This window comes from Cydia pomonella, chromosome 24 (genome assembly GCF_033807575.1).
Source record: "Cydia pomonella isolate Wapato2018A chromosome 24, ilCydPomo1, whole genome shotgun sequence".
NCBI classification, from domain to species: domain Eukaryota; kingdom Metazoa; phylum Arthropoda; class Insecta; order Lepidoptera; family Tortricidae; genus Cydia; species Cydia pomonella.
The window spans coordinates 10,179,332-10,206,160 of record NC_084726.1 but is presented as its reverse complement, the minus strand read 5'-3'; the positions used below and the strand labels follow the sequence as shown (position 1 = coordinate 10,206,160).

At 35.9% G+C, this 26,829-nt stretch overlaps 2 protein-coding genes across 6 annotated transcripts in view; one reads left to right on the top strand and one right to left on the bottom strand.

Annotated features, from left to right (window-relative positions):
• The window catches only part of LOC133531122 (tyrosine-protein kinase receptor), a 51,854-nt gene extending 32,397 nt beyond the window's left edge, over positions 1-19,457 (top strand). The window contains exons 16-29 of one of the 3 annotated variants that reach the window (XR_009801466.1): positions 131-242; positions 675-776; positions 1,164-1,380; positions 1,762-1,974; positions 2,534-2,701; positions 3,454-3,648; positions 3,959-4,077; positions 4,304-4,410; positions 4,666-4,749; positions 8,005-8,069; positions 9,976-10,070; positions 11,079-11,458; positions 12,304-12,424; positions 13,425-13,441. Coding sequence is in view for 1 of the 3 variants with exons in the window: in XM_061869239.1 (XP_061725223.1) it covers positions 131-242; positions 675-776; positions 1,164-1,380; positions 1,762-1,974; positions 2,534-2,701; positions 3,454-3,648; positions 3,959-4,077; positions 4,304-4,410; positions 4,666-4,749; positions 8,005-8,069; positions 9,976-10,070; positions 11,079-11,208; positions 12,304-12,424; positions 13,425-14,075 (2,379 nt within the window). In the remaining 2 variants the exon portion in view is untranslated. Of the gene's footprint in view, positions 1-130; positions 243-674; positions 777-1,163; positions 1,381-1,761; positions 1,975-2,533; positions 2,702-3,453; positions 3,649-3,958; positions 4,078-4,303; positions 4,411-4,665; positions 4,750-8,004; positions 8,070-9,975; positions 10,071-11,078; positions 11,459-12,303; positions 12,425-13,424 lie in introns of those variants that run through there. The other 2 variants (XM_061869239.1, XR_009801467.1) reach the window with 2 other exon arrangements.
• An 858-nt stretch (positions 19,458-20,315) lies between these two features.
• The window catches only part of LOC133530987 (uncharacterized), a 76,019-nt gene continuing 69,505 nt past the window's right edge, over positions 20,316-26,829 (bottom strand). The window contains exons 7-10 of one of the 3 annotated variants that reach the window (XR_009801424.1): positions 26,319-26,512; positions 25,222-25,333; positions 24,686-24,747; positions 20,316-22,496 (exon numbers count right to left, since the gene is read on the bottom strand). Coding sequence is in view for 2 of the 3 variants with exons in the window: in XM_061869055.1 (XP_061725039.1) it covers positions 22,385-22,496; positions 25,222-25,333; positions 26,319-26,512 (418 nt within the window). In the remaining variant the exon portion in view is untranslated. The remainder of the gene's footprint in view (positions 22,497-24,685; positions 24,748-25,221; positions 25,334-26,318; positions 26,513-26,829) is intronic. The other 2 variants (XM_061869055.1, XM_061869056.1) reach the window with 2 other exon arrangements.

Sequence of the window (26,829 nt, the reverse complement as noted above, 5' to 3'; positions counted from 1 at the left end):
GTAATTACCCTACTTGTTTGCTCCGAACGTAGAGAGTTTGAGTGATTTGCTCCTACTAGGCTTTTGCAAGCCACTGTCAGAGAAGTTAATCTAAATAAGAAAGAACTGACATCCATGTCTGTTTCCCCAGGACTGTGGCTGCGCATATCGCTGTGTGGCGCTGAATGAGCACCGAAGTGAGGTTCGCTGCTACTGCCCCTCCACATGGACCACTGATGCCAATGATCCTACCAAGTGTATACGTACGTATTTAGTTCCTTCTTAATCTCGAGTCGATGGTATTCTCAAAAAGCTTGCGAAGTTCTTAATAGAAAAGCGATGGTGTAGGTCCCGTCAAGTTTGCCACATTTGGGGACATGGGGACAGCTCGGCGAGGTAATCCCAAGATTTAGCACAGGCACTAACTTTTACGAAACGCGACGTCCATCTGACCTTTCAATCCTGAGAAACTAGGCCTTAAATATTAGGCCTAGTTCGCTTTTCTTACGATGTTTTCCTTCAACAAAAAAGGATTGGGAATTATCAAATTATGTTTCGTAAATAAGTTCCAAGAAACTTATTGGTTGGAAGTTCGAACCGATCTTCGGCTTGAAAGTTGCACGCCTTCCCCATCGCTTTTGGTATTGGTATCGTCAAATAAAATATGTTCTATAAAATGTTTTATTTGGTTACAGTGGAAGAATCATGGACGAACATGTCCAACATGTTGGTGTGGGTGCTCGGAGTATTCTGTTTTATCTTCGCGCTGATATTCGTCATTGGGTGTCTGTATATGTGTAAGTAACATTCATATATTGACAAGGTATGTTATACCAAATACCACAGTAATTTTGCCAAACCGCCTAAATGTCTTGTATGTCCACTTGTCACAGAATCAGAATCCATAAAGGGGTTCTTTGAAATGGCTAATTTTCACCAAAAAAGAATTATTTTATGAATGAATGGCGTATTTGCCCTTAGCTACTTTTTACGAGCTTTGTAAGATATGTATGTACCAGAATATTTTTTATAGTGCAACAAAGGTACTCGATTGTGGCAAATCCTATAGTAAAGCTAACTTTGGCTACACCTACTTACCATCGAAAAATCCACATAACCATCAGACCCTCCCGGAAATTGCTTGACATTTTGGTTTATCAGTCAATTCCATCTCTCTCCTACAGATAACATTTACCAGCGTCGGAAAGAGTCCGAACTCCGTCAAAAGCACCTTCTCGAACAAGAAGTCCAATTGCACCGACTGAGGAACGCACCTGGCGGCACTGAGAATCCTCTGAGCATGGCCTTCAATCCCCACTACGGGAGCGAGAACATTCTTCCTCAAGGCATTGATGTTAGGGGACTACCGCAAGTTTCAAGGGAAGCCTTGAAATTGGTCAAGTAAGTCTTTCTCTCGTACTAAATATCTCTACCAGCCTCGGAAAGAGTCTGAGCTTAGTCAGATACCTCGAACAAGAAGTCTACTTGCATCGACCGAGAAACACTAATATATGCAGAAAAGGTACGGTCAAGTTCACAAACATAAATTATCAAGGAAAACGTTCCAAAATATATTTAGACGACCTTATTGGTCAATATGAGTATTATTGGAAAGTTGGTTTGTAAAACTGTGTGTGAACTCCATTGTACCTATGTGTATTTAACAAAACTGACAAATTTTACCACAGTTTAATATCAAAAGACGTGCCTTAATTGTGAACTTGACAGAAAATTGCAAAAAAAAAAAAATGCTTAATACTAAAGACATATTTACTTTTCCAGGGCCCTCGGACAAGGCGCCTTCGGTGAGGTCTACCAGGGCCTCTATCGCCACGGGGCCAACAACCAAGAGCTCCCTGTAGCAGTAAAAACCCTCCCAGAATTATCCACGGGACAGGCGGAAAGCGACTTTCTCATGGAGGCGGCCATTATGGCCAAGTTCAGACACGCTAATATTGTGCATCTCATTGGAGTGTGCTTTGATAGTCATCCCAGGTAAGATCTTTGGTTCTATTGTCTAAGGCCAACAACCAAGAGCTTCCTGTAGCCGTGAAGATCCTTCCAGAATTATCCCATTGGGAAGCAGAAAGTGACTGTCTACTTAATGGAAGCAACCATCATGGCCATGTTCAGACACGCTAACGTTGAGCATCTCATTGAAGTGTACTTTGATAGTAATTGGGGTCATTCCATTCCAGGTATAATAATAGTTTCCAAAATTAATCTCCTTAAAACTATAGCCCACACTAAGGAAATCCATATTATTCAAATAACCGAATTATTGCGATTGAATGTGCAGAGATAGTTCATCCAAGTTTTCGAGGGTATTTAATATCGTGTATGTATCTCCTCTCATATTATAGAAGACCAAGTACCAACGGTTCCTGACTTCCAATTCCTCTTTCTCCACTCAACCCAACTGGTTGAAATTTTCACTTTGCAGAATGCGTCCCAGTTGTCCCACCATCTTTTCTCTGCCTAGTAGTTCTTGTGGGAAGTCGCTCCGTTATTTTTTTAGTAACAATATTTACAGAATAATTAATTTTTTTCTCAGATTCATAGTCCTCGAGCTCCTAGCAGGAGGAGACCTGAAGAATTTCCTCCGAGAGTCTCGGCCGAGGCCGGAGCGGGCGAGCGTGCTCACTATGAAGGACTTGCTGCTATGTTCAATAGATGTGTGCAAGGGCTGCAAGTATTTGGAGTCCAATCGATTTATACACAGGTTAGTCATGCTTCAAATTCATTTGTTTACTGAAGTGGATTTCTCTAGCTTCTCAGAGGAGATCTCAAGAATTTCCTCCGCGAATCTCGGCCGAGGCTGGAATTGGGGGAGCGTGGTAACTATGTAGGACTTGCTACTGTGTTCAATAGATGTATGCAAGGGCTGCAAGTATCTGGAGTCAAACCGATTTATACACAGGTTAGTGATGTTTTTACTCAAATAGATGAAGTGGAGATGATTAAATATTGTAGAATCCGCGATGATAATTAGATGGTGTGCAAAAAGAGGTCGGACTTTATAAAAATGTTTGTGCATATCCATTCACAAGTGTAGTTCTACACATGTGCGTTTGTTTATTTATATTTTGTACCTACTATGAGTTACTGGGGATAGACGGGTCAACAGAAAATATCACCACTCTCAACTAACCTAAAGTAAATATACTACTATTGCACCACAAAAGGAAACAAATTCAAACAGATTTACAAACTAATGTAGGTCGTTAAAAGATTATTTCTAAGACTGGTAGTACCAGATTATAAGATTGTGAATAGTACAGTGCCGTCAGCCACATTCTTCTAATTATTATATTAAGGTGTATTTGGTTTTCATTTGATTTTCGGAATTATTCGACATACGAAATTACTCGCGTAACATATCTTATTTCCCTTGTTCGATATTACCCTTCTGTTCTCAATTATTCCATTGGACTGTACCAAGATTTCAGACTAACCAAAATTTGAATGTAACAGGGACATCGCAGCACGCAACTGCCTGCTGTCCTCCCGCGGGCCGGGCCGCGTCGTCAAGATCGCGGACTTCGGCATGGCGCGAGACATATACCGCGCTGACTACTATAAGAAGGGTGGGAAGGCCATGCTGCCTATAAAATGGATGCCACCGGAGGCGTACATAGATGGTGTATTCACTATCAAGACTGATGTCTGGTGAGTATGAGTACCTCTCTCACACTCTCTGGAAATCATTAAGAAAGCGTTTATTCTTCGGCATGGGGACGTCTATGAGCCGGTGTCTGCAAGTTGTTGATGTCAAATATTCTTAATTAATTCTTCTATCTTCCCGGGGAGCAGGAACGCGTTACAAACATTTACAGAATTTTCTGTTGCGACAATTTTAGAAAGGATTTCTGTGCAAGGACTGCCAGTTCCTTGACCAACGATCTGAAATCTGTTCTGGCTATGACATTAAGATTTCTCAATAATCATGTTTGATCATAAAACCGTGACATATTCCCAGGTCCTTCGGCGTGCTCCTCTGGGAGGTGTTTTCTTTGGGTGTAATGCCGTACACGGGATGCGCCAACAGAGAGGTCATGGAGATGGTCTCCAGCGGCGGTCGGCTCGAAAAACCCTACGGTCAGTATTTTATTATTGCTGCACTATTTGTTTGTTCTGTCGGGCCCTGCGTCCAGGAATAAAAAACATGGACCCTATCCCTGAACTATTTATCTGCCTCCCAAACAACTCCAATTAGGTCAAAAAGATAGCGATACAGAAGAAGTACTCCGGTACTTCTTCGAGAAACAGAGCCCTGGTACATCAAGATTGCTTTTGGTTTTAAAACTAATTTATCCCAATTCAGGTTGTCCTCAAGAAATCTACCGACTGATGTGCGACTGTTGGAACCCCACGCCCACGGAGCGACCGTCGTTCGCCAACATGCTCATTCAGCTCGAGTGCTTCTTAAAGGTTTGAAACCAAGGATACTTCTTCATCTTGTTACCCTCTGTAGTAAGAGATAAAAGATAGATATTTATTTGTGAGAACAAAAGAGAAACCGCACAAAATTAAGTGCGCATGAAATGGACGCGACTTAGCATAATGCTAGCTATGAAACCAGCAGTAGTCTTCCGTAGGGCCCATTCGGTGTTGAATAGGGCTTGATTCATATTATGATCAATGAGGTCGAAAGTGAAACTACCTATACTGTTTCTTATGCTTCAGGACCCAGAAATCGTGAGCGCGCCTCTCCCCGTGGTGCGATCCCTCTTACCTCCGACGGAGGTTCAGCTCAACAATGGCCCGCAGGTATGTATCAAGCTTTAAGTTACCTTTCACTAGGTAAATGAGGCATTGATGGCTAAAAAATATTACATACTTAATGTTTTAAATTCGAATTTTAGCGAACTTATTTTTATGTCCGCAGCATATTTTATTCGTTAATGACAGTATGCGCATACAAATTGCGTTCGTCAAAAATAACACAAATAAAAAACCGGCCAAGAGCATGTCGGGCCACGCTCAGTGTAGGGTTCCGTAGTTACTCTTCCGTCACAATAAGCTAAGCTTAAAGTATAGTAAATTGTTAACCAAGGGATGAAACGGTACCTACCTTTCACCCGAGTTAAACAAATAGGCAAATTTGCATAATCAGTACCTAATTAAAGTAAGTCTTTTTACTATGAAGGGAAAACTTTTTGCGATAACTCAAAAACAGCTAAACTGATCATGTCCGCTATAGTTTTCATTTAATGTCTTTCTTAAGCTCTACTTCCACGATTTTTTCCATATTTTTTGGACCTATGGTTGAAAAGTTAGAGGGGGGACACATGTTTTTTTTTCTTTCGGAGCGATTATCTCCGTATATATTCACTTTATCAAAAAATGTTTCTTGAAAACCCCAATTAGTTTTGAAAGATCTTTCCAACGATACCCCGCACTCTAGGGTTAAAGTGAAAAAAAAATTCACCCCCACTTTACGTGTAGGGGAGGTACCCTAAAAAAATTAAATTTTTAGATTTTATTGTACGACTTTGTCGGCTTTATTGATTTATATATCCATGCCAAATTTCAGCTTTCTAGCACTAACGACCACGGAGTAAAGCCTCGGACAGACAGACAGACAGACGGACATGGCGAAACTATAAGGGTTCCTAGTTGACTACGGAACCCTAAAAATGTACTATCGTTGTTTGCCTCTTAGAGGTTAAAATTGGAACATGTGATTTTATATCAAAAACGTTATTACACGTCAAAAAATGTGTTGTCGCAAAACTGACTTCTAAGCTTTAAGTTATTTTTGATCACAAATTAAATAACTCAGTAAGTAATGAATAATATATAGTTAGTAAAACATATTAACCATAATTTTATACCACTAGGCACTTTACATTTTAGGTATTATAAGAAATGAAAGTGTCAATCATTTTGTGTATAATTTTTCACCAACAATGCCTCATATTAATAATGACAAAATAATCCAATAATTTTGAGAAAATTCTTTTAAATCGCCCCCTTTTACTGTCTTTACATTCATAAATCCCTGATTAAGGAAAAAATACCTATCTATTCAATTACCTACTATTTTAAGGTCCCGATAAAAAAAATTGTATGCATGTGAAGACAGACTAAAATTTGAGTTTACCCTCCTAAATAAAAAGCGAATTCTAAAAAAAGACTAATCTGTGACTTTGTTTTTTCCAAACGTTTTCGCTCTGGCTACTAGAAGCAAGTAACTGGGCCCTTATTATTTAATCTGTTAAGTATCGATGTTAGATCCGTGAAAAGCCGTGCTTGGCATGCACCATTATGGCATTTATAGCTCATATTTTTGTTTTTCTTCCCTGTCCTGGAATGGAACTTAGAAAATAGACCCTCGTAGTTAGATAGAGATTCATTGGAATGTATCATTCATGCATGTCATTTGACCTTGTTTTTAACATGACTAAATCATTTCATCTCGAATCATGCTACGGCGGACATTTCAAGGAATCTCTCTTGATACGATACTTCAATAAGTGTTTTACTTGCCTAGTAGCTATAGCGGGAATCTACCTATATTTCTTGTCTTATTTACCTATCTCCCTTTTACGCTGGATTTTGCAAAATTGAGTGTCCTCGGGACAGATAATATACGAAAGTGTTTTGCACCCTGCATGGGCTGAAATTATCAGAAATTAAGCACCAGAATTGCTATGGCAATATGGCAATATATTTGAATGGCTTCTAGCCTAATCGGTAGTGACCTTGCCTACGCAGCAGGAGGTCCCGGGTTCGAGTCCTGGTAAGGGCATTTATTTCCGTGTTTATCACAAATATTTATATTATTATATACGTCGATTTGAGTAAAAAATTTCCTATAATATTTTATTTTTTTGGTGTCATAAACTACATTAAACACCTATGTACCTGGTAATGTTTACCGCAAATAAAGATTCTTATTCTTATATTTCTCGCTTAATTTATGATATTTTTAGCCCCGTGGCGCGTTTTGTCGGGGATGTTTTCTTAATTATTTAAATTACTATTTTTTAGTACTTGTTTCTTATGTATTATATCAACATTTTTACAAATACAATTAAAAAGATAATAGTTTTGCAAGAGCCAGTGATTCTGCACGAGTAGATTGTGTGAGAGGCCCGGGGAGACTTGATGCAGAATGAATCGTCGAAATGATCCATGGTCTTTGTCTAAAATTTAGTTTTGAATGAGGGCACTTATGATTTGCAATATCAAGCAATAGGCACTTCCAAGAAGGTTACTGTGATGGACTTATTTTTACATGAGTTGGATGAATTGTCACGCAGAAGAAAAGCGCTGGTAACATAATATGTTTAAGACTGGAATGCCCGGAACAGGAAATATCCAGGTAGACCCTAAGGGACCCTAATTATGATTGGTTAGCTAAAAATATGTGCGTTTTAACCAGTGACAACAGATGAGTTCGTGTAGACTTGAAGTCAGGCTCCAGTAGCAGATATTTTAATCAACATGTGTTTCTTCTACTGGCGAAATGGATGTTTATCTACGTAAGTGATACAACCCTCACTTCTTAAAGATTCTAGGCCAAAAATTGAGAAAGATTTAGATTTTTTTTTTTCCAAAATAGCCTTGGATTCTCAGTTGTGCAAAGGCAGTTCATCAGATGGTTTGTTACATATCAAATCAAGTTTGTCAACTCAATCTGCAACGCTTTTGTCTATACAATGGCGCGTTGCACCCACGGATGTAGGTATATAGTGAGCTCTACGATCAAAAACTGTAAACGGAAAAGACCAGAGAATGTATTGCGCTACGCTCAATCAACGAACTTATCAACGTAAAATATGGTGGCGTGACAACCGACACCATATTCGAGAACTGTCGAAGTTTCCATCCAAACTAATTTCATTAAACTGCGACGAAGATAACAGAGGGTTTGGTGGAGTAAAGAAGCACAGATAGTTCCTTAGATGATTCTACGCGGGATAGGTTAGGTGCGGTGACTGAACAGGTGTAGGTTATCAAAGACCATGGTCGGGGGATTGTCTCCCCGGGCCGAGACTGACGCGGGTGGTTTCGCAGCGCGCGCCGCCCTCGTGCGACTACCTCGAGCCCACGCCGCGCGCCGACCCGCCGCCGACCTCTAGGTAACCCCGCCGCAGCTCCGACAATGGCTGACAAGCATTTACGAATCAACTGACACCAAACATAATTCTCTGTCTATATCTGTGACGTTTTACGGCTACAGGTTACAACCTTGTTGGTTTTTGACAAGCAATGGCGAACTCTGCAGCAGTGCCTTTTATAAACGGTACATTTAACGTTATAATATCTGGGAAACCGGCTTTGCTCGGAAAACATATAATAGATCGCTTTTGTTTGCTCGCTAGATCGATTTTATGCCCCTGAAAACCTCCATGTAGAAAATTTCATCGAAATCGTTAGAGCCGTTTCCGACATCCTCGAAATATATAAATATACAGGAATGCCTCTTTTACAGGTATATTATATCCGAAAAATATTTGTTACTTGTTTTTCTTACTTTATTATACTACTATTTTCTAACAATACTTTTTTTTGTGTAATAACAAATTAAGTTATGGAAATCTGAAAAGTTGTTGTCAGCCGCAAGTGTATCTTAGCTATGGTTTCCAAAAGTGGATTCCTAGCGTAGCGAGAGTTCCATAGCGCTAGACGCAAAATAATTCTATTATTAATTATTAATAATTTTATTCTCATCAGACACGGTACATATGTGTTACATCAGATTAGTATTGCCAAACTGCGAAGCGGTTTGATGGCAGTTAATTTCGCTCTTGATATCCATTTGTGTCAGTTGAATATAACCATGCTGTATTATTTTACCTTTATAACTAAGCATGCAAAGTTAATTATAATTATTCTAATTAGCCTTCAGGGTCTGCAAAGAAGACTTTTTATAGGTTTCCATAATGAGTTGACCCCCCTCTACTGCTCCTGTGGGCAATTATCTATTAAATAATTTTTAACACTCATTTTAAAATTACGTGGGCTTATCTCTTTCTCTCTCAAACAATTTTTCTGGAAGCTTTTTCTAAACGTAAATCTATTTTTACCTCAACACTGCATGGAGGCTGTAAAATTGCATAGACACAATATGTACGAATTCATTTTTAAAATGGTCATGCAATTTTGCGGCTCGGTGTACATAAAATACTACAGTGACGAACGCGTGACAAAATAACGAAATTAATTATTTGCTATTTAATATCATCGTATAAAAATACGTGTAATTTGTAAATGTCTGTCAGCCTTTTAATCAAACTTTTACTAACAATTTCTGTTATATTTAATGTTTCTATGATATTTATAATTCAATGTTGTTTAGTGATAAAATAATAGGCATATGTGTTTGGTTGCCTAAATATTTTAGATATATTTAATATACTGATACTGAGAATATATCAAAAAAATATTATGAACATAATAATTGCCAAATTATTACAAGGAAATTCTATAAATGATTTTTAATTTTAAAATATTTAGACAATCATTTACACAAAAAGAAAAGTTTTTAAACCAGCCAAGAGACTATGGCTGGAGCATGATTAGTTTTAGTTAATTTTACCCCAAAGATTCTAGTCCTAACCAACATTTTTTTTTCCTCTATAAAAGAATAATAAAAAATAATATACTTTAAATTACCTAACCCAATTTAATTGCAATATTATACTATACATTTTTTTTAGATATACAATCATTAATTAAATACTTAGATTTTGCAAAGCACGTTCCTGTAAAAAAATATGTTCACTGAAATGATAATTATTTGGAAAATGATAATGATGCTCCGAAAATCTATTTTGAATTTTTGAAATTAATTCATTCAGGAAAAGTATAACATATTATTTAGTAGGTAATTATCTGGAAAATGAAATTAATTTCAATAAAAGTAAGAATGATATCTTAGACATGATAATGAGCATCCGAGAAATGATAATGTAATTTTTTTAAATATATCAATGGAAACGCAAGCAAATGGGCGGTTTTATAACGTGTTATATAAATTTATAGCTCAACGGATCAGCTGCTGCCTCATAGCAAATCGCCAACGGCGACGCCGGACCTTCCAGGAATCGAGGATTCACAATATCCACCTCTACTGAAAGGTAACATAATGTTGTAAGGGCAGTTTGAAATTCTACCGATTGCGCCAATACATGATCTTGCATCGGGGTTTTTTTTATAATATAGGAGGCAAATGAGTAGACGGATCACCTGATGGTAAGCGATTACCGCCATGGACACCCGCAACACCAGAGGGTTTGTAAGTGCGTTGCCGTATTTAAGCCGATCTGCAAAATACCGCGGAAATGTTTTATACTAGCCAAAAAATTGGTTAAAAACTGTAAAACCGATACTATTTTAATATTTCTAAGCACATTTGGAGCTTACTTCCTATTTGGAATTCATAGTTGTTATAAATACACGAAATCATTCCCGCAAACACCCCGATGTATGGACATATACACAGAGTCGGACCAACGTAACTTTTCCTGTCAATGAGCAATGACAAAGTTAAGTACGGTACCTACTCGACCTTTTTAGGTGCATACAAATTTAAAAAATGAGCGCTCACCTTTTTTTGTTCAAATTGGTGCAAATGGACTCCTGTATGTATGCCTTTGAATGTACGTCGAGTGTACCTACTATGGATCGATTTTTAATAAAAAACAAATTAAAACGGTACAGAAGTCATGTGACATGTTCCGAATGCGAAGATAAAATGGCTTTGAGTGTAACTTTAATACGAGAGAATAACCTTCGTTTAACCGTTTTATTTCTATTATTACTTATTGCCAGTATGACTCATGATAGTACGAAATTCAACGACTATGCCAACTTTCTCTTTCTAAGCCGAATGTTTGTTACCGTCATATTATATAACACATGCAATAATATTAAATAAAAAAACTCCTTGCGTCATATTCCTCAACATTGAGGGTAGTGACCTCCCTTTTGTATCAGTATGTCTCTTGATCTTGATTCTCCATCTGTTTGTCTCTGGCGGCATGGAGAGTAATGTGAAATGTGAAGTCAAGAGCGGTGCGGATCTGATCAGACCAACGTAAATGACGAAAAGCTTATAAAACGGCTATTACTCAATCTTTTAACAGCATCACAAGGATATGGCAACATTCCAATGGCGTCGCGGCGCGACAGCGGCGGCGCAAGGCGCGAGGCTGCTACTCCCGCCGCAGAGACCAACACCAGCACAAAGTTTCTGCCGTCTAACTCCACTGACAGGTACATAGCCCTCCTATCCTCCATTAGTCAAGCTAGATCCATCACCAGGCAAGGCGCGAGGCTGCTACTCTCGCCGCAAAGACCAACACCAGCACAAAGTTTCTGTCATCTAATTCTACTGACAGGTACATAGCCCTCCTATCCTCCATCAGTCAAGCTAGATCCATCACCAGGCAAGGCGCGAGGCTGCTACTCCCGCCGCAGAGACCAACACCAGCACAAAGTTTCTGCCGTCTAACTCCACTGACAGGTACATATCCCTCCTATCCTCCATCAGTCAAGCTAGATCCATCACCAGGCAAGGCGCGAGGCTACTACTCCCGCCGCAGAGACCAACACCAGCACAAAGTTTCTGCATCACAATAGATATCCCAACTAGACCCTGGTTGTCTTTCCAGTTGCTCTAATAAGATTAAAGGTGCAGGGAGTTCAGGTCCTCCTCTGAACGCGGCACGCTGATCACTGAGCGGACGGCCGTGTGGGACCAGGATCGGGGATATCATAGTAATTGAATCGTTTTAATAAAATAACAAATCAATTAATCGATGACTTCATGAAAAATGCGTAATTTTATCAGTTTTAGGACCAATTTTCTTGTTAATAGCTTCTGTGCAAAAATAGTTACCTTAATTTTTTAATGATGCGTTTTAGATCTTATGTTCGGTTTTTTTTGCACTATCGAGCATTAGTTGTTGTTTAAACTGCGAGTATTTGCTCCATTAAATGAGCATTCGGTCATAAAGTTTCAGTTTAATTGTTGTGATCTTCTACCTAGACCATTCCACATTCGGTAGATGAGTAATACACAGTCAGTTCTTACGGTAGATATTGCTATGCCCTAAGGCGTGTAAGCATTTTAAATTGAGGAATGGAATGATTCGCACCCTTCTGGTATGGTATATGTACCTTTCTTAGGGTTTAAGAATTATATTGTGCTGTTTGTTTCCCTAATCAATAAAATAAAATAAAATAACCTTCCCTAGCTCAGTTGGTCGTCGCGATCTGACCGGTGTTCCGAAACAAATCGAGCAGATATTTTTCAATTTTTTTTTAATAAAAAAAAAATAATGATTACAATATTGACTTTTTCCACAGATTATTAAGTTCAGTGGACGGCGGTTCAGTAGACTCAGACTCGGCGTCAGAAGACGGGCCGGCAGTGTGGGAAACCTCATTCTCTGAGCGGCCCGAACGGCCTGCAGATCCCGGACCTGCGGTGAGTAACATGTGTCTCATGTTTCTTTCTTCTATGATCTTCATGTCTGAGGGTCTTTCCATTCTGTTCGATTATTTGCCTAATGGTCTCGTCGAAAGATCAGCCTGCAGATATTATTTCCCGTTTTCACGATAGAGGGCGACATGAGGACTTTGCTTATTCCGCCAAAGTGTCAATCCGCATTTGACCTTGTTTTGGTTTGACCTTTGGTTAGACTCCATCGAAAGTCCTAAAAACAAGTAATTCGCCTTTTTACGAATACAGAAGACTTCTGCATTCGAGCCTTTTTAGCCACAACATACCTCATGACATGATATATAAGTTTTTGAGTCTAACATTCCAACAAATCTAAAAATCGATAAGCGTGAAATTAAAATATAAAAATAATTAAGTACTTCTTTGGGAACAAATCAAATTATTATATATATATATATATATATATATATATATGTCATATACTAAAGTAAAAGCGACAAGGACCTCCTTTAGTATATCACATTTATGCCAGTTTATAATTAAGAATTAAGTAAGAAAAAAATAATAGTAAAAAGTAAACGTTTTATAATATAACGCCAATGAGCGTCAATTACAAAACGTTAAACTTAAAGATTTGTATTAGATAGTGTTCTTGCGAATGTGAAGTCAAAGTACCTATATTCATGGAGAGTTACTGAATGTTCGTGCGTTGATTTGCGTGGTGTTTAAAATAAATCCTCTACGGAAATAGAACGTTCAAGTTCATTCATCTGTTTACATCTGTCTAGACAAAAATATTCATTTTATGTATCGAACTGCGTCACACTTTTCAATTTAACTTTTGATTTATGTTTAGTGTTAATTTTAAATTAATTCTACATTTATACTTCAGCTTTTTTGTTTGCGGATAAATCATGTTGAAACCCCTATGTTTATAAGAATATCTTTAATTTCTACTAAGCTATATTCTAAAACCTTAAGGATGTCTACAACTTACATCCTATTTCATCTTTTTGTTATCCAGGTCGACAAGCTAATCAGCATAACACCAACGTCACCAAAGCCCCCGGAGAACGCTCTCTCCAAAGCGATAGACGCCAACGTCAACGTCATGGACAAAACCAACCACAACAAAAACAGTCTCATGCCAGAGCGAAAGACTGCTCCCATAGCTTCCCCCGACCCACCCCGGATCACTGCTTGGGCTAAAGAACCTCCTAAACTTAAACCCAAACCCCTCTGCTTAGACGCAGCCCAACTAGAACAGAATCTAAACGCACTAAAAAAGAATTCAGGCTCTGTAAACTTAACGACAATGAACATTCTTCCACCTCCATATTTCAACGTAGTTACCCCTAATAAGATATCTGAATCTAAAACTATACAGATCGATCCTAAGAAAGCTGTCATACGGGATCTAAATAGTCCAAGAGAAGAGCCTAAAGAGGAAAAAACTAAGCTAAAACAATCAAATTCAGCAGCCAGTTTACTAAACGGTCCTATGACAGATGTTCCGTACGCGGACAGTGATAATGCGTCGTCAAGTTCCGGCAGCAACGGACAGAATCAGATAAATAACCAGAAGAATAAGAATTACTCTGACGTCATCGTTGGTGAGAGAAAGATTATTAAACAGGGTAGTAATGGGGTCGCCGAGTCTGAGATTAGTTGTTAAAGTGTCGGGGCGTGGAGAAGCGAGGCTGAAGGTTTTACAGTGATTACTTAGGGTGCTTGTTATATGATTTTTATATAGCAGTGGTTCAGCAGACAATGAAATTGTTGACAATTTTACATTGTTTATCATCTAATCGCAAACAAACTGTAACATACCAAGCAAAACAATTTAGATTTGACTAAAAAAGCCTTTTAATTGGCCGTAGGCCGTGGCCGACGTTCAAAAAACTACTGAGAATATTGAATAAGTTGACTAATGCTATGCCGTATGCTAACTAGCTTACGGAGATGTGGTGGCAATCTGAACAGAGAAGACCATGGAGTCGTTATATAAAAACTTTTTATGATTGATTTGATAATGATGATTGATTGAATAAATTCAAATTTTATACGAAATTACTTATAAAATCAAATACTAGGTATGTCGGAAATGTTATGTCTAATGTGTTAAATGTTATGTATAATGGGTAGGTCTCCTATTTAACTAACTTAATCGAAATACTCTCTAATCATATACAACCTTTATTACTGACCAAAAACTTCATAAGTTTTAGTTTAATATAATGCGATGTTGTCAAATTAAACAACTGTTTTTTTGTTATTATACGTTGTTCTGCCTTAAATTTTGAACAAATTCTGAGAACTGAGATGTAATATGAAATTTAATTAAATACTAACATTCCTTAAACTTTAACACTACTTGAATAAGAAGTGTACATTTTAAATCAATCATTTCATAGTTATTCATTTAATCATAAAATATACCCAGGCGACTCCATTGCCCTCTCTGTCCATTATGCCACAACCTGTCCGTACGCTACTAATAACTTCCACTCACTAATAACTGGATGGCTTTAAAGCAGAACGAGACAAACTCCCTGCTTATGTGGGTAATTTATGCCAATAATTTTTCCACTGAAAAATATAAAAATAGGATCAACCGTTTCATTGCCGCCACAGTCTCTCAACGCAAAATAATTTCTTCGATCGATAACCTAAACTTAGTTTCGAAAACTTGTACAATAAGTAAAATGCACAATAGTGTACAACTACTACTATTTGCTAATGACTTTTGGTTGACAATAATTTATTTCTGGCAGATGCAAAAAGTTGACTGAAATCAATGTGTGATAATCAACTTCAGTGTCGCTTCTACATGCGTCTTGTAGTGGAATTATACGCCATTGGTTGTGTGGAGTGATGCGGCGTTGCCGTGACAGACTTTAAAAAAGCTTTAGACTTAAAAAACTATAGATAAAAAATTAAATAAGGCATTATAAGTTGTAAATATAAAAACTTTTACATCTAAATTAAGAGTAATATAGTTGGAGATTAAGAATTATTTCTAAAATGTATTTTTGTCGATGTGTACAAATTTGTTTTGTAATAAATGTATTTCTTTGACAATTTTAATGGCTTCCTGGATCGCTTATAGATGAATAGTTTATTGTTGCTCAAGTTGCTCAATATTTTGCCGGTTGTAGGCCAAATAAAATATAAAATGTTAGGTTTTCTACGTAGGTAGCTATCCAAGATATGTTAAAATGGAATTTTATACAGAAAAATTGTTTTTTACATAGTTGTTGCTTGGTAGCAATTTTTTCTATGAGAATTGTAAAATGTATTTCTATATATTTGTATATGTTGAGTTAAAAGCTTTCGCAGTTATTTGCTTGTCCAATGAAGCAGTATTTTTTACCAATTGCTGTTTTTACCTATTTACGTCCTAAACAGCATTAGATATTGATCGTGTCATTCACGAAGACGCGCCTTGAATAGTACTGTCATGTTATTAAAGGTTAGATGTGACAAATGTGCGCGTCAAGGTGGATGACACGAACTATACATTTACGTCACTCTATTTGACTATAATTTTGACTTGCATTAAACCCAGCTACAGGACTACCCTTTAACTGAGGCGGTAAGGGGCGACCATCCATTACGAGCTTTTGGGCAAAAAATTTGAGTGAATCAGATCAAAAAATTCACAGAAACTCCTCACGTAATTAATGCACGTGGTCACCAACAGAGAGGTTGAAGGATTGGCTGCATCAAGCTGATTTGTATGATGTTATGTAAGTAAATATGTAATGTATTGTAAACTTCTAGTACTCTCAAGACTCAGCTATCTTCTTAGATTCTTCTAGAAAATCATCGCCCAACATCTTTACCGCCTGAGATAAGTGGTAGACATTGGCATATATCTAAGGACGGGCCTTAAAGGCACTGAGAATGGTGCTAGTTCAGCGGTGTCACTCACGAATTCGAATCAATCGTGCAGCCTAACGCAACTAGTTGCGAACAATCGCACGCGTGATGAGAACTCATCAACCCATCGCGTTATGGCACTGTACATTGGCTCGAATTCGCGTGCGCGATACCGCTGTACTGGCCCCATTCTTATTGCCTGAATGGTTGCTAGACCAGCTAATATGAATATAGTCATAGCAGGTCTACCTAAAGCACTTGAGATTATCTTGTGAACAAATACATTGTTTTTAAAACCCAGTTTTTGTCTCATGTAGTCTATTTTCCGAAATAAATGTAACTTCTTTAATTTGTATCTTTTATTTTCCGCGGAATCGTGAGAAATAGTGTTGATAAAGGTGTACTATCTTGTAGTTAAATAATCTAGAACGGCGGAAATGTGGAAAATAAATTGAAAGGTAACTAAAAGATAATAAACGCGTACACTAATAGGAAATAAACGATTACTCATTCTCATTGTTTCACAAGGTAATCTTTCAATTGCTAATCGTTTAGCTTAAATAGTTTCAACTATACGATTAATCTTATTTCTTTTCTCCTGGTCGAATAAGACGTAAAGCTGAAATTTGCGTGATCCTATATTATCTAAATATGGAAGGTAGAGGTAAGGAATGAAATCTCCATAGGCAGAACTGTTGCAAAAGTGTCCAGCTGTCAGCTATAAATACTTCCAAAACTCTCCAGAGTAGCTAAGAACCTAGACGTTATTGACGGATTGAAGTGCGCTATGATTTGTTTTTTTTTTTAATACTTTAGGTATTGTAGCGCCACCTATTTAAGGTTTTTTGAAGAACACTTTTTGGTACATGGAGATTTCATTCCTTACCTCTACCATCCATATATCTACAAATGTTTTAATAGTTACGTTATTAAAATTATCTCTTAATATGTTTCGCAGAAACGTAAAACATATTTCGGAAATCGAACGCACATTGCACATAATAATATAATAGGTAGAATATTTTGAAATATAATTAAGGTAAATGAAATATTTCTATTATCAGTTTATTCACGTAGATTCGCGATTTTTTTCAGACCTTGCTAAATAGTAGACTAGTTATGAATAAAGGAACGAAAATATTAAAATTGATTGAAAATGTAATATATGAATGTTGACTGGAAATGGAAACATAAGGTTACCTATTAAATAAAATGTTTTTTATTTCATTCACACTCTTAATTTGAAGGAAAACCAAGCAGAGAGTGTGCATTTGGATTACCTAAAAGTAAACATATTAAATTATGAAACTGTATGCTCCATTAAATACAGTAATTAAAATAAAATAAAAGTTATAATAAAACAGAACTTATTTTCACTTTTCTACGAAATGAAAACCTTCAATTTAATTTAATTGACCGATCTTCTTAATCATTTTGTTCAGGATAATAAAAGTGAAAAAAAAAATATATTCAAAACAAGCTATTCTTTCATTTTAAATACTTTTTTGTTTACTTTTCTATCTCATGACTCAAAAATAAGAGTAATATTAACAAAGCTCATTTTTTGGTTTTATAATTTTAAAACTTTTGTTCCCTTTGACTTAAAGACCCCCAAAATAAAAATTTGAAGGAATGTTAACACGGCCAACCACCATTATAATTCTAGAACAATTAGTATAAATGTAGTAATGCTTAAAATGTTTGTAAATAATATAAAAAGTAGACATTTATTACATAAATTCCGACCTTATATATTCAGATAATTATAAAATACCGTTATAATTAATGTAGATATAGAATGCCGTATATGTTTTTGTTGTTACAATTTTAATTCCGTTGAGAATGGGTGTATGCTATCTATATATAATATATACAAATATATTTAAAAAAAACACCCGGTATGTTAGAAATAGGTCACATGACAAAAAATGAATGTTGTTTCATTAGAAAACAAAACAATATAGGATTATATCTATTTATATGGAATATAAAAGTGTGTAAAATTTAAGAGGATGCTTTAATTAAAATAAGAATAGAGTAAGATATAGCAAAAATTGATTTATTATAGTTATTTTTAATCAGAGTAGTGCCAATTTTGATAGTTTACTGCCTTTCATTTTGCATTTAGGATATTCTGTTGGTATTATTGAGGCATGAAATGACAGGGTATCATGGTTCGATTCGTTCTCTTTAACTTAAGTTTCTCATTCTCTGTCGAGGATCTTGGTCCTTTCTCCCTAAAGCCTCATAAGGTAACGGTGTTGTTTTGAGCCGTTCCTGAACGAATTTTGTGCAAGTGTTTGTTAAGGCAATGTTCCCTGAATACATTTTGAAACAACGACCGTCGCGACAGTATCGGTTGCGATATTTGTTCCAGTTAGACTCCTATTTTATATTTCTTCATAGATTTAAGTAATTATGGTTCTAAAAACTATGGAGTCGAAATTGTAAAAAGTCCAGAAATACTTCAGGGAGCATGTTAATATGGGAATATTTGTAAAGGCCTCGGGCTTAACGTAACATAGTTTCGATGGTTTTTGACATGAGTACGAATGGAAATTAATGTATTATAAGTTTTCATATGAAAACGTATATCCATACGTGATTAGTGAAATAAGTTTCTTCGGAGAAACTTTCACTAATAATAAAAACAGTTTTGTTTGACGAATAACGTTTTACTGTCACTTCTGTAACGTTGCTCAATTTAGAATTATTCTTTTTGAATTAGATAAACTTTCTAAAGATTTTATTTTAACAAAAAAGTTAAAATGTGGTTGTGAAGTATTTGTAGTGACGGAAAACACCCTAATAAGTTCCTTCGACTTGAAGCGAGTGACTCTGAAATGTTATTCTTCCACATCATTTCTTTTGAACAAAATGACAGTAGCTTGCGTCATTTCTCGTGAACGAAATGATAGTGTTTATACTGTTTTGAACAACGAAGTTGCCAATTGTCCTGAGCATATTTTAACGTATTATTTTTGAGACAGAATGTCCACTTGTTGGGAACGCGATGATCGTTTTTTAAGATATATAAGTACGCTAAATAGAAAGCACTTATGTCTACTTGTGAAAATATGGATGACACAATGAATACAAGTTGCATGTAAATTTATAAAATACAAAACAAAAGTGTAATTGATATTCAAAGATGAAATCATTAATAATAAATGTACCTAAGGTGTTTTATTTTTAACATCCTAGTACACAGTTTATAATAAACATAAGTCCCTGGTCGCGAACGGAAGGCAAAATATGAGTGAAAAGAAGCTATTCAAAGATTTATATTCCTTTCTATTACTCAAAGTAATCAGTCACATTCGCCAGATTCCTTTTTCGTCAGGATAAATTAAAGCCAGTTTTTTTCCGGACGAAAACGGAATTCCTCTTTGGGCAGAATAATCTTAACTTTGGTGTGGAAGATTTGGAATTATACTTGTATATCTTAATATGCTCCACCAGTGGATCGAACAATCGAAACATTTCCTTTCCAACTTAACTAGGCGGGGCTCGTATTTCTGGGCGGTTTGCCCTCCGGGCATATGAAGCTACCTAACGAACCTAACCTATCAATTGTACCAGTGTGACGTTCCTGAAAACAATACACTTTGGAGAAAAAAGCGTAGATAGGTAGGTAGGTTAGGTTCGTTCGCGAAGCGGGGCTCCGTCTAATGTTTCATTATTGTCATGTCATGTTTTTGGAAAAGAAACAGTGCGGTTTTATTCTGACGGAATCTGACCAAAAATCATAAATCATTTATTTCGTGGTAAAACTAAATTTAGATACAGAAGTATATATCTAAATTAAATTTTACCACGAAATAAATTATTTATGATTAATGACGTTTTCGTCCGAAAAAAAAATGGGCTATAATTTATTCTGACGAAAAAGGAATCTGACGAATCGAGATAAAGTAAACATTATATACCGATAGGTATTGTTCTTATAATTAATAACTGCATTAACAGTTGTCATAGCCCTTTGAACGCCACCGCGTGAGTATTAACAGGTTTCAAAGAATGAAATACCAAATTACTTCCAGTTTTTATTATTAATTTCCTGTTACTAATTCTTTACGAAATGCTAGACATCAAATTATTACAAATACTACGTGGCTTGCGGACACTGATATATATTAACATGATCATTCGGAGCCAGAACGTAACACTATCCTAAAATCACTACTCCAAATTCAGAAATCTTTGCATTTTGTAAGTACTCAGATCTTTTAAACGGAAAGAAAACATATAGAGATCATATTTAATAATACATTATTATATTGGCCTTTTGAACAAAATGAAATAATACATGTTAGCCAACATTACAGCAATAATACTTACAAATAATGATCACTTTTCTTAATTTCGAGTAGCTTATTTATTACATTAAATTTAGCGACGAATAGCAAAATAATTTCTGTCAGAGAACAAGATTTTGCACGGAAATTAAATTAAATTCCTAGCCTTATATATTGCAACATATTTATTCGTAAAGCTTTCCACAACTATTTTACACAATTATTTTCAATATTTTATGAATAATCCGAGTATTTTACCGCATAAAATATTTTAATCGTAACATACAAAAATAGCAACCTCGATTAAAAAATTGTTACTATTTATTTCATTAATTTCATGATGTACTTGCTCAATGGAAAAACATGTGATGAAATATTGCACTTACGAAAAAACTTAACATAACTAGGTCTACAACAAATAGTACATATGGAATACTAGCAAACAACATCGATGTATGTGATATGAGCAATAACGGACTAAACTCTATCCATAAACTCGACATTTTACAATCCTTCCAACGCCCACGGTCCTACATATAGTACCTACTAAATACTTCTATGAAATTTCAATCATTTTCAATTGGAACATAGTTGTATTTTATTTCCCTAAATATTAAAACAAAAGAAACTCAGCCTTATTCCTTTAACCATTGATTTCAAATTCAAATGCCATTTTTTCTTGGATGGGCTTTAGGAGTATGTATTATGTTGGCGTTCATATATAACTATAGTATTGCTCAAACAGCGTGGCTACGGTAACAGTTTTATCTTAATACAATGTTGCTAGAAATTGTGTTTTAAGGTTACAAATTGTATGGAGATGACATTTGTCACCGTACCAAAGCTGTCAGAAAAATATTATACTATTGCTGATGAAACTAATCAAATAATAAAATTAGCCAACATTATAAAAAATACTGAATTTATGAATAGAGCCAAAAAAGCTAACCAACTATATACTTTTGATACAAGTATAATAAAAAGAATCTCTTATCTACACTTAAAGTGATGCTGTATATATCAAAACTTTAAATTTTAATTGCATTAAGTATATATAACGATTTAATACTTTGACAAAAAAATAGAACGGTACTACAATACTATGGAATAATATTTTATATAGTAAGTAATTTTATAATAAAATCACATTGATGATTATGTATTTTTCAATCTCCGAATCCATTTAATGAACATTTAAAGCATAAATAGTAGGTAATATAACAATGAAATACACTGTATAATTTAATATTAACTCTGATAATTACACAATGAACAAATCTCAAATATTTATCAAAATTATTATTATACTCAATTAAATCATTGTACTTAATTTATTTCCATAGTGTAGTACCAAATGGTTCAAATAATTCTATCATTAATACCAATTATAAATAAGCCTATATAAATTCAATTTGTAAATCTGTAAATAAACAAAATTGCCTCAACCCCCAGCTTAAACTTAAATAATCGTCAAATAAAATAAAAAATGACTTGTTTATTATGATTGCGCATCATTATATGTATTCTACGCAAAAAAATCTCAAATAAAAATCACGACAATCAAATTGGCGCCGAATGTTTTCAAAATGGCTACCGCGCTTTGGAAAATACGTTCTACGATTTAAAAAAACTTTGCATAAAAACGTTTCGCGCCAAACATTCCAATTTCAAAGTCACACTATCACATAGCTCCTAACTGAAGGCTCGCTTACATCGTTCAAGTGACCGGCGCCAGTGGCACTGGCAAGTTGGAAGTCCATGCCAGTAGCAACGTTCAAACGAAATGAGCCTTTGTGCCGCTTGGTTAGAAGTCGTTGTCGCTGGATGCGTCGTATGTCTCCGCGATGTGCGGCGGCGGCTGGTAGCGGCCCGCCGTCAGCATGGGTCCGTGGAACGACTGAGATCGCAGGACGCTGCTGTAATAACATGAATAATAAAATAGTGATATTGTCTGTCAAGCCATTTCCGTCAGTAGAAAAAAGCGGCAAAATGTAGGCGCGAAGGGTTATCGTCCCGTAGAAAATTTTAATGTACTCTACTGATAAACTTGTTCGACCGACTACAATTATAATATTCAAAGTATTGCTGACTTAGCTTCTTGGATAATACACTTAAGCCTCAAAAATTTGGACTTAAAAAAAAATGCATTAATCTTTTTTAAACCTTGTAAGCATACTTATGAAGGTTTTCTTTGTTAAATTTGTAACTCACAACTATTAAAAATACCTACATTGCACGTACTTCATAAAAAAAATTGGCAAGGAAAAAAAAATCACGTATTAAAAACACCGAAAATTTTAATTTTAATATATACCGGGTGTAGCCTGTAACACGAGCAATAAATTTAACTGTAGGCTGTACTCCTCACACTTACAGTTCAGCGATTTTTGAAAATTATGAATTCTTTTGACTTCCTATTTTTCATACAAATTAAATATTACCTTCAATGTACGCTGTCATTAATGTAATTGACGTTGATTGTCACGCGTTAAACATAACAAAATTCGCAATACATTGCGCATTAGAATAAACTTTTAAGGCTTTGTTCTAAAAATCAAATGTTGGTCAGTTTGAGGAGTTCAGCTTACAATTTAATTTTTTGCTCCTGTTACAGGCCACACCCAGTATATATATATATATATATATATATATATATATATATATATATATATATATATATATATATATATATATATATATATATATATATATATATATATATTAAATTTATTTATATATATACAGGTGATTTCGGGGTCGTGGAGCAAGAGAACAAGACATCACACAGAACTCAAAGATGAATCTAATCATGTTGCTCATTATTTTTCAGATGACTGGTAGAAAAAAACATTTTTGCATACAATTTGGTCACCCTACTCAATGTGACGTCTTGTCGCTTTCCATACAGCGTATGTCAAAAGTCATAGGGTGACCATGATTACTTCATATATAGAAAAAATAAACGTTTATTCACGTTTCATGCCTTATAAATATTTACAATATACTTCTGCCAAACCACAGAGTGGTTTGTTGGCAGACGAAGCTCCTATAATATGTAAGCTAGGTAGTCTATATGTTACTTATATTATTATCTATTTATTTAGATTATTTAGATTAATTTTGCTTGAAAAATAATACAAATTAAACTAATTATCTTTAAATTAAATACTACCGTATGATAATGTGAATCATTTATAGATTTAGAAAAAGTGGTTCTGGATCACGACCCAGAAATCACCCTGTATATGTATATATATATATATATATATATTAAATTTCACTGTTTTAAATAATAATGTAAGCAAATACTTACCGTGTTACCTTATCAGGTAAGAATTAAAGCTTTCATAATAATTATTAGGAGCGTGCCAATCACAGGTAAGTAGGGTTAACATTTGTTACTATTTTTGTGCACGTTTGGGTTAGTAGTAGTAGTAGAAGGTAAAGTCGATGCAGTGTTATTTACAGGGTTTTGATGTGACAGCTGACACAAAAATAAGTTGTTATTTGCAATAAACTACGTGCCTTTGTCTGACTTGGTAAGGAAGAAATAGGTTCAGGGTTATTACAAATTCAGATAAAATACAATAAGCGTTTTTAGCGCCGGAATTGTCCCATTTTAGTAAGAATTAAAACTAAAAAAATCCAATTAAAAACAGAAAGTATATATTTTGTTTATAGGTAATTAAGATCATTTGCGATCCAAAAATAGGATTTAATTTCATCAGCTAAAAGCACAAATATAAGCTGAACAATCCTGTTTACACTTTCAAAGTAAAAATCTTTTTACTTTAAATAAATCTTAATAAATAAATATAAAATCTTTATAGTCTAATAAAATGCGCCCTTGCCCGCACAGTAGGTACTTCCGACTTGCTAATTGAGAAAGTCACATCTATATGATAGAATGAGATACACATACTAGATGTATGTTACATTCTAACAGATATCTACATCCGTCGCTTAGCAATCAGCATTGTGTTATATAAAGTGCCTTTCAAGCGAAATTCAAGCCATAAACACCATAGGTATAGTTGGTGCAAAGTGTCGGACGCCACAACTGTCAAACTGACACTTCGACTGTCAAACTGTCAAATCGACTAACCTCACAGAAACGAGATGGCTTCCTTCTAGCAGTATTGCATGCACATTGACACGTGTCACGCTCTAAAAGACGTAATGACATGTTAACATTAGTTTGAATAAAGAAAATTAATATTAAATCAATGTTAATAAGAAAATATACTAAAATTACGGGTTTCATTATCATTCCTATTATGTTACAATGATATGGAATGTTAGTAAAACAACGAACTTAGCAAAATTTAAATATGTATAAATTAAATTAAAAAGTAAAATTCTTCTATCTTGCTGACTCCCCGCAGAATTTGTCGCCCGTAAAAAAAACCAAAAATGTGTTAACTACTCTTGGTTACTCGCAATCCTTTGGTTGACATAATCCTAGTTGAAAATTTAGTAGAAAAGCTTTTTAGTTGAACTTGACATCTTAACCACTAATTTTTACACGAAGACTCGTACTTGAATACTACGTTACTTGCTCACTAAGATCATGTAAACCAAGCATAACACCTACTCTAGATACCCAAGTAAAAAAGTTAACCAAGACAATTTTTGAAATACCTGGCGGTTTTGGGCGGGGCTTTGGTGCCGGGCGACTTGCCTAGTGCCGCGGCTTTGCGCGGGTCGTATGATGCCCGTCGTTTCCACTTTTCTAATTCTTGTTTCTTTTGTTCTGTGAACAAACGTTTTTCACTTAGAACGATTGCTGCAGAGTAAATAGAAAATGTTGCATAGACTTGTCGAGGCAAGGTGAAGCTCTTTGCCTATAAGGTTCTTAACAATAAACACACTCTTCGCTAGGCATCCTCACATATCTCTCGTGGACACACCGCCTTAGGCCCACTTGCCGAATAAATGTATGTTTTGAATTAAAAATAAAACTTTTGAGCGCAGTGAGGGGCTCTAATGTAGAAATCCAAGTTTAGTGAAAGCCATTAACGTGGAAAAAAAGTGAGCTAAGCGAAGGCCAAGATCAGACTCTTCCATTGAATTCCGAGCATAGCGAGGGGCTTAAGGTTCTTTCATTGGGTTCTGCCTCTGGCCTACACTTGACGCATTGTAGATTCGATTCCTTTTGGGTTCAGAACACTGACAATCTTACCCATCTCAATATGCTGCGCACTACCGCGTTGCGGTCGCTCGGGTAACACGGACACATACTGTCTGGCGGGCGAGGCGAATTTACCCATTTCTAAGTCAAATCGGCCCGTCAGAAAAGGTAACCGGGTCAATTTGACCCATCAAAAAAGTGACCCGTAAGAAAAGTTACTGGGTCAAATTGACTTATAAGAAAAAGTGAACGGGTCAAACACAATCTCTATCTGTAGTGTGCTCCCGCGTTGCGGCCGCTCGGGTAACACGGTCACAATATATTGCTCGGGTCACGGCGAAGGCAATTCCTCGGAGAGCTCTCGGACTTGTACTTCGCGATGTCCAAGTAGCGGTGGGCCACGGTTTTCTTTACGGTGGATTTACTTATCTATAGATGCTTGCTGGGTAATTTTTACCCTTCTCTTAAAAAATTATGGGTCCAATTGGCCCGTCAGAAAAAAATATGAGGTCAAATTGACCAATTACAAAAAGTGACTGGGTCAAATTGACGTATCAGGAGTGGGGTCAAATTGATCCGTTAGAAAAAAAATCTGGGTGTATCTTACCCATCTCAATTTGCTGAGCACTCCCTCTTTGGGGTCGTTCAGGTAACACGGCCACATATTTCTTGCTCGGGTCGCGGCGCAGAAAATTCTTCGGAGAATTCTCGGACTTATACTTCGAGATGTCCAGGTAGCGCGGGGCCACGGGTTTCTTCAGGGAGGTGGTTGAGGAGGACATGGAGAAGTCGCCGCTGTACCTGGAATCATGAAACACTTAACTTTACTATGTTAAACTAATATTTACGCTTTGGTTATGGACCTACTTTACTACTACTTTCTATGAATTTTTAGTCAAACTAGCTTGTAATATAACCTAAGATCCTAACTTACTAGAATTATAGAAAAGTGCACCCATTACATATACGACATAGAAGTAAACGTCACTAGAGTCCCAATTATGGGGCCCAATACATTCCACAACTCTTCTCATTCCAAACAGACTACCATATTATTAGAGCTTCTAGAGATATATGAGATTCAATAGATGAAGGAAAAGCCAGCTGTCACCACTTGG